The sequence below is a fragment of the Pelophylax lessonae genome (genome assembly GCF_965119305.1).
Source record: "Pelophylax lessonae genome assembly, chromosome: 8".
Classification (NCBI taxonomy): Eukaryota; Metazoa; Chordata; class Amphibia; order Anura; family Ranidae; genus Pelophylax; species Pelophylax lessonae.
Genome location: NC_138775.1, coordinates 288,857,618 through 288,866,517, shown reverse-complemented (window position 1 = coordinate 288,866,517; position 8,900 = coordinate 288,857,618). Strand labels below are relative to the sequence as shown.

The window sequence follows — 8,900 nt, the reverse complement described above, 5'->3', positions numbered from 1 at the left end:
TGTGCCGAACTCAGCATGGCTTCTGAACTAATCAGAGGTTTTGTAGACCTACACAGGGGTGACGTGACCAAAAACTGTGGTGAAACATGTGCCGAACACAGCATGGCTTCTGAACTAAACAGAGGTTTTGTAGACCTGCACAGGGGTGACGTGACCAAAAACTGTGGTGAAACGTGCCGAACTCAGCATGACTTCTGAACTAATCCGAGGTTTTGTAGACCTGCACAGGGGTGACGTGACCAAAAAACTGTGGTGAAAAATGTACCGAACTCAGCATGGCTTCTGAACTTATCAGAGGTTTTGTAGACCTACACAGGGGTGACGTGACCAAAAACTGTGGTGAAACATGTGCCGAACTCAGCATGGCTTCTGAACTAATCAGAGGTTTTGTAGACCTACACAGGGGTGACGTGACCAAAAACTGTGGTGAAACATGTGCCGAACTCAGCATGGCTTCTGAACTAATCAGAGGTTTTGTAGACCTGCACGAGGGTGACGTGACCAAAAACTGTGGTGAAACATGTGCTGAACTCAGCATGGCTTCCAAACTAAACAGAGGTTTTGTAGACCTACACAGGGGTGACGTGACCAAAAACTGTGGTGAAACGTGCCGAACACAGCATGGCTTCTGAACTAATCAGAGGTTTCGTAGACCTGCACAGCCCATGGAAATGACAAGACCTGTCTTGGGAGTTCCATGGAAGACACAGATCCTTCAAACGAGGGATACAAATGTTATCTGAGGTTTATTGGCATAGATACAGTAACTGTACAAATAAAGGGAAGACACATTCCGGGACACTCAGTTCTCATTCTAGGCAGTGGCAGTGTTCAGCTGTACATCGAAGGAAGGGAGTTCATTCTTATCATACACGTCCAGTCATACCATCTTTTTATAGACAACCGTGTGGAAGCACAGAGCTACATTTATGCACATTGCGTACGCAGTCAAGAGAGGTTCCAACACAAGCCTGTGATCCGGCCATGGGCTTTGCAGTCCACCTCACAGTAAACGAGTCCTTGTACAATAAGTACAATAAGTCCTGCTTTCCGGTAAGCAAAGCACAGAGACCATACAGATCCCTCTCATCCCGGTACTACGCCTCTTCTGCTGTGGCATCGATTCCAGCGTAGGTGAAGTTTTCAAATAACGCCATGTTCACGTAGGCCTGAGAGGAACAAGAACATGTGAGAATCAGAGCAGAACTGTGTGTGAAAGGATTCACAAACTATATTCATTGTTTAAAGAAGCCTTTTTTTTAACCTTTACAACATAGAGAAACCCTTAAAATAACTTTGTGATCTCAGGGAACCTCTGCTAAAAATGACGACATCTTCAACTCATGATACATTAGTGTGATGGTCAGTGGGAAGGACGCTCCTTAAATTTGTGGTCATTAGGAAGGGGTACCCCCTTACAGATAGCTGAAAATGATCAATTGTGTCAGTGCGAACTTTTTTGAAAGGCAGAAATTGCTCATGGAACCCCTAGCAACCTCTGCAGGAACCCTAGGGTTCCATGGAATCCTTATTGAGGAACCCTGTTTTAAACCATATGTGAAGTCAGAATAAAACAAAATTTGCAGAACATCTCATCTAAAGACCATGCAGGTACATAAAAATACCCATTGATCTGTCAGAAATAGACTCAGCTCCTGAAGTATATCTAAACCCAAAGATCAAAAAGAAATGTTATATATTGCAGCATATCAGCCCTTATTTAACCACTTAAGCCCCGGAAGATTTTACCCCCTTCCTGACCAGGGCCTATTTTGCGATTCGGCACTGCGTGACTTTAACGCACAATTGCGCGGTCGTGCGACGCTGTACCTAAACAAATTTGACAGGCCTTTTTTTCACACAACAGAGCTTTTTGGTGGTATTTGATCACCTGTGCGATTTTTACTTTTTGCGCTATAAACAAAAAAAGAGCGTAAATTTTGCAAAAATAGCAATATTTTTCACATTTTTTTATATGAAATTCCCCCAAAAAAAATGTAAAAATCAAAATTTTTTAACATTTTTGGCCAATTTGTTTTATGCTACATATGTTTGGTAAAAAAAAATCGCAAAAAGCGTTTAACGCGTAATGGCAGCGATCTGCGATTTTTTTTTTTGCGGTACTGCGACATTGCGGCGGACAGATCGGACCCTTGACTGACATTTTTGACACTTTTGGGGGTACCAGTGACATTACTACAGTAATCAGTGCTATACATATGCACTGTTACTGCAAAATGACACTGGCAGGGAAGGGGTTAACTTTATTGGGGAAGGAGGGGTTAAGTGTGTCCCTAGGGGCGTGCTTCTAACTGTGATTGGACATGGCTACTGGTGTAGGAACAGCAATCAACGGTCCTACATAGTAGAACCGTATGATCACCATTCCTACACAGGGGAGAATGACAGGCGGCTTTGTTTACATTAGCCGCCTGCCTTTCTCCCTTCATGGCGGACGATCGCGAGAGACCGGCGAACATCGGGTCCGCCGGTCACACGCACTGACTTGTTAGAGAAGGAGCCGGGGCGAGAGCGCGCCTCCGCGGGCACGCGCTCGCCCGCTATTGGCTCACAAGCAAGTGACAGGCTAGTGACGTATATATACGTCACTTTGCCTGGCCGGGGCTGACCACCGCAGTATATGTACTTGCGGCGGTCGGCAACCGGTTAACTTTCAGGTATTTGGAAACCCCTTTACAACATTTACAACCCACGGGATATTAGACAGTGGCGGCCAGTCCTTTGGGGGCACAGGGCCCCCCGTCCCCCGTCCATGCATCCGGCCCTCTAATTTACATGCAGGGCGCCGGACGCATGGATTCCCAAGGGGGATTTTTTTTTTTTGAAGCACGTGATTAGAGCCAGAGGCTCTAATAGGCTTCAAAAAAGGGTGGGCTCAGGGTGCAGAGCACTGCGCCCTGAGCCCACCCAGATATGTGACACTAGCGAATGAATATTCGCTATTGCCGCACTGAGTCTCCTCCTGGCCAATCAGGAAGCGTGTCCTGAGACCTGTTTCCTGATTGGCCGAAAGGAGAAGGCATCCTATTGGCCAAGAAGGAGAGAGAAGACGGCCCCTGAGAGGGAACATGGAGACTGAGGGGGAAGCTGCTGCCGCTGCCTATCAGTCCCACGGAGCAAAGTGAGTAAACTGGCACAGGGGGGGGGGGGGCTGGAGTGATTGGGGGGGTCCATCTGACGCCCGCCACCCCCCACTGATGGAACACCAGCCGCCACTGAGATTAGATTGTGCAGTGCGCTAAAATATAAAAAAATGTAAAGAATAAGGAACAAAGTAAATTTCCCATGTATGACACCCAGGGCTGTCATATATAGAAAATATTTTTAGCAATATTAATGAAATGAAAACAAGTCATAATAAAGGTCATTAGCATGTAGAGAAGGGGAAGGAGGAAGCAGGGAAGGCAAAATATAAGCAGATTAAACTTCAGCTTTAGCATATTGGCAATAGATCTTACCTTTCTGGCCTCCAACATGCGTACAAGCTGCAAGGAGATCTGGTTGAAAGTTGGCCTCTCGTAGGGTCTGTCTCTCCAGCACTGGCGCATCAGATCGTATCTGGAATACAAACACAGTGGCTCCACTTTACTACATTTTATCTGCATACACTGGCTCAATAATCAAAAGGTGACAACTAAATCCAATCTTCAAAATATTTATTATGCGCCCGAATGTTTGGGCATACATTCACACAGGCTTCAGTGTATATGAAGGATTTGGTGCCTTCGTTCTGTTATGGAATGTATTATCCAGGGTTGGAACACATGCTGGCTAGGGATGAGCTGATTTTGACTATTCGCGCAATTGTTTTTGTGTGTGTGAATGAGTAGGGGTAGACCCAGGGCAGCCATCAGAAATTTTGGGGTCCCTTACTCTGCTTTAGGCCTGGGCCCCTCCAGGCCTGACAACCAATATTACCCAGGGCCCACCCTCTGGCCGCCCAACTGAATCCGCCCACTGGCCATCCCACCGAGTCCTTCAGTGCACACAATTTTATTTTAACACTTTTACAACTTAATATATGAAAATGAATCCAATCTTGCAAAGATACAGCCCCAAATATTCAGCAAAGAGACATCCCAATCCAGCAAAGATACAGCCCCAAATATTCAACAAAGAGACATCCCAATCCACCAAAGATACAGCCCCAAATATTCAGCAAAGAGACATCCCAATCCACCAAAGATACAGCCCCAAATATTCAGAAAAGAGACATCCCAATCCACCAAAGATACAGCCCCAAATATTCAGCAAAGAGACATCCCAATCCACCAAAGGTACAGCCCCAAATATTCAGCAAAGAGACATCCCAATCCACCAAAGATACAGCCCCAAATATTCAGCAAAGAGACATCCCAATCCACCAAAGATATGGCCTCAAATTCAGCAAAGAGAAAGCCCAATCCAACAAAGAGACATCCCTTCGGCTGCATCGGCTTACTCCGTGGCCGCTCTATTTTAGCAATTGCTAGTTACTACAACAACAACAACTTGATCACATTGGTTGGGGCCTGGGTGGCTGGGTCCCTCAGAATCCTCAGGCCCCCTACATGTGTATGGGCTGTCCCCCCCCTGATGGCAGCCCTAGGTAGACCAGATTCCCTCCCCCTCCAGTGACCCCCACAACCACCAGCCAGGGCTGTGGGGAAGAGGACCTTGTCCTGATCAGTATGAGAACAAGGTGCTTTGCCTGTCTCCCTTTAGCAAGGCACCCCCCCCCCCCCCCCCAAAGTTGAGGACATGTGGTCAGGTATGGCTCCCCTCTTTCCTGACCAGCCAGGCTGCATGCTCAAATTAAGGGTCTGGAAGGGGGACCTCAAGGGGTTCTTGTTTTGATTGGAGGTTAAAATGCATACCAGACCCAAAAGGGGCTAGTACAGATTTCCTGGGGAACATCTTGCATTTTTTTTTTTTTTAGGTACCCCCTAAACTCCATACCAGGCTCAAAGAGGGAGATTTAGTAAAACCGGGGAGTGCAAAATCTGGTGAAGCTCTGCAAAAAAAACAATCAGATTCCAGGTTTTATTTGAATAGGCTCAGATTAGAAGCTGATTGGCTAGCATGCACAGCTGCACCAGATTTTGCAAATCAACCCCCAAAAGGGTCTGGTATGTATTTTGGAGGGGGATTCTACACTGATTTTTTTTTCTTCATTCTAGCTGTAGGATGTGCTACAGCAAAAGTACATTTAAAGAATATAGACATAAAGAAATAAAAGATACAGTGCATCCGGAAAGTATTCACAGCGCTTCACTTTTTACACAATGTTATGTACAGCCTTATTCCAAAATGGATTAAATTCATTATTTTCCTCAAAATTCCACCCCAACACAGTCAGTGTTGATGGGGGAATCCCACCTGTGGAGGTATTGTATTCTCCCGATGGGGGGGCGGGGGGGCACAGGAAGCTGTCCTGGCCAGGAGAACATAGTGGTTAAGCTGACAACAAGTGCATGTAAAAATCCATCATGCTACTTGTACCCAAGTCGACAGGCTGAGATTCAAACCATCTATGGCCAGCTTTAGGTGAGTATATCTGCCTTCATCAGGTGTGGGGGGTAAGACACTGTGTCGCTCCAGGACAAAAAGCCTCCGTTCAAAGTTCAGCCTCAGAGAGGAAATTAAGGTGCACGCCCTGGTTGCAACAGAAGCATATGGAAGAAATGGACTGGATGGCAGCACTCCAAAAAATTAGTCCTTTATTGAAGAAAACAAAAATACGTGAAGGATAATCAGACCACAGCAGAGATGATGACACTGGCAACTAACGTGTTTTGCACCCAAGCTGGGGCTTAGTCATAGCTGAAAGGTGGGGGGGGGGTAGGGAAGTAAGACTATGAGAACGGGCTTTAGGAGGGTGGAGGTGGGAGGGTGAAAAAACAAAGTTTTGCCCAGAGTGGGTCTTTGATGATTTAAACTGTTTGAATATCCTCTTCAATATTCCAATCATGTGCAGATAAAATATTTAAAGGGGGATTTTTTTTTCACATGATTGGATAATTGAAGGGAATCAACACAGGGGTTATTATGTGAACCTCTGTCAAATTATTCAGTAAATCAGTCTCATTATGTTTTTGTCCTGATGAAGGGGGAATGGAAAAACCCCTGAAACGCAATGGATGTTGTTTTTTGCCATTATGACAAATAAAATCTTACTAGAGACTATGCATGATGGGAACCCATAGCAGGATAATTATGTCTCCATCCCCGAAGAAATCCTTCTAGGGATACAGAATCCTTTTTGCCTTCTAATTTTATAAAGGTCCCCAAAGTGTACAGTCATGGTCAAAAATATTGAGAATGACACAAATATTACTTTTCACAAAAGTCTGCTGCTTCAGTGTTTTTAGATGTTTTTGTCAGATGTTACTCTGGTATACTGAAGTATAATTACAAGCATTACGCAAGTCTCAAAGGCTTTTATTGACAATTACATGAAGTTTATGGAAAGAGTCAATATTTGCAGGGTTGACCCTTCTTTTTCAAGACCTTTGCAATTCTCCCTGACATGCTGCCAATCAACTCCTGGGTCACATCCTGACTGATGCCAGCTCATTCTTGCATAAACAATGCTTGGAGTTTGTCAGAATTTGTGGGGGGGGGGGGGGGTTTGCTCTTGGATTGACCACAAGTTCTCAATGGGATTAAGGCCTGGGGAATTTCCTGGCCATGGACCCAAATGTTTGATGTTTTGTTCCCCAAGCCCCTTGGTTATCACTTTTGCCTTATGGCAAGGTGCTCCATCATGCTGGAAAAGTCATTGTTCCTCACCAAACTGTTCTTGGATGGTTGGGAGAAGTTGCTCTCGGATGAAGTTTTTGTACCGTTCTTTATTCATGGTGGTGTTCTTAGTAAAAAATTGTGAGTGAGCCCACTCCCTTGGCTGAGAAGCAACCCTACATATGAATGGTCTCAGGACTTTACTGTTGGTATGACACAGGACTGATGGTAGCATTCACTAACTTTTTTTGTCTCTGGACATTGTTTTTCCTGGATGCCCCAAACAATCTGAAAGGGATTCATCAGAGGAAATGATTTTAGTCCTCCGCAGTCCAATCCCTGTACCTTCTGCAGAATATCAGTCCGTCCCTGATGTTTTTCCTGAAGAGAAGTGGCTTCTTTACTGCTCTTTACACCAGGCCCTCCTCAAAAGTTTTCTCCTCACTGTGTGTGCCGATGTACTCACACCTGCCTGCTGCCATTCCTTAGAAAGCTCTGCACTGGTGGTGCCCCGATCCCGCGGCTGAATCAACTGTAGGAGACCTGTCGCTTGCTGGACTTTCTTGTGCTCCCTGAAGCCTTCTTCACAAATGCAGTGGAAATGTTTTTTATGGGATTAAGTTCATTTTCATGGCAAAGAGGGACTTTACAATTAATTGCAATTCATCCGATCACTGTTCATAACATTCTGGAGTATATGCAAATTGCCATCATAAAAACTGAGGCAGCGGCTTTGTGAAAATTAATATTTGTGTCATTCTCAAAACTTTTGGCCACAGCTGTATGTACATTGAGGCTATCGCATAAATTACAATGTAGTATGTAGGAAGAAGAGCTGGGTCCCCGGTGTTGCTGTGTCTATTGCAATTGCATGTTACTATAGCTCTTCTATTATATGGCTACGATAAGATACAAGCCCATCAGTGCTATAGGTTGAGAAAAATAACGTGGACTTTGTAAGCTTTTCCACTAATGCCTATGGCCTTTTTTTCTACCAAATTGGTGCATGATAAAACACTTACACCTCATCGTCACAGTTTCGGGGTTTCTCCATACGGTATCCTTGCGGTAATTTCTCATAGAGCTCTGCGCATGTCATCCCACAATATGGAGTTCCACCTGGAAGAGACAGAAGCCATGAATACATCCCATGATGGTCTTTAAAATCTTGGCGCTAATAGACATGAGTCATTTCTTCACTTACCTAAACTCACAATCTCCCAGAGCAGCACTCCGAATGACCATCTGTGCAGGGGAGAGGAAAAATTACTTGTTTAGTATATGACAACCGTCCAGGCTGTGCTCCCTGTACCCCCATACAAGTCGGGCTTTGGGCTTATGTGACACTGTCAACATTTTTTTAAGATGCCCCTTACCAAGATAAAATCTTCCTGAACTCCAATTCTCAGAATCCCTGTCGAGACTTTCAAAGTTTCAGCTCTCAGATTCCCTGCCATGACTTCCAGATCTCCCACTCTAATAATTCCTGACAAGACTTCCAGCACTCCAACTCTCAGAATCCCTGTTAGTACTTCCAGAATCTCTGTCAGGACTTCCAATATTTTTTTAAATAGTGCTATATCATATATTTCAATATATACTTACTATATATTTTCCAGATATGGTGAACTCTCCACCGCTTCCTTGATAAAGGCAATATACTAATATGCCGAAACGCGTCGGAAGTTCGACAAGACACTCTCTCTCAACAAGCTCATATCCCTGAGCTCAAAAGACAGAGTTCCAAAAGTCACCATTTTCACTTTGTCACCTTTCGTTCCATTTTTTCACTTCTTCACATGGGTCTATAACCCATTGGCACCTATTGTCGTATTATGTTTGTATTATAATTTTTTGCATATCGCAAACCAATATATGTTTAATAAAACATACTATTTTTACTGAGCCCTTAAAGTCCCAATTCCTTTGACCTGAGGCACCAAAAAATCTTTCAAATGTTTCCCCGGGACGTTGGCCACACCTACTAATCGGGTATCAGGGATCAAACTCCTTTCCTCTCATATTACTCTCAGATTTCCTGCCAAGAATTCCAGAACTTCAGCTCTCAGATCCCCTGGCAGGACTTTCACAACTCTTTGTAGGCAGGTGCAGTCTACTTTCTCCACTGTAAGTGGCGCTTATCCGCAGGAGTACAGTTG

The 8,900-nt window shown here is 44.6% G+C and overlaps 1 protein-coding gene across 2 annotated transcripts in view; it reads right to left on the bottom strand.

Annotated features, from left to right (window-relative positions):
• Nucleotides 1-727: 727 nt before the first annotated feature.
• Nucleotides 728-8,900, bottom strand: part of TIE1 (tyrosine kinase with immunoglobulin like and EGF like domains 1) — a 73,927-nt gene continuing 65,754 nt past the window's right edge. For both annotated transcript variants that reach the window (XM_082264799.1, XM_082264800.1), the window contains 4 exons: nt 7,946-7,986; nt 7,764-7,860; nt 3,480-3,579; nt 728-1,169 (listed from right to left, as the gene is read on the bottom strand). In XM_082264799.1, coding sequence (XP_082120925.1) covers nt 1,098-1,169; nt 3,480-3,579; nt 7,764-7,860; nt 7,946-7,986 — 310 coding nt within the window. In that variant the 3' untranslated portion in view covers nt 728-1,097. The remainder of the gene's footprint in view (nt 1,170-3,479; nt 3,580-7,763; nt 7,861-7,945; nt 7,987-8,900) is intronic.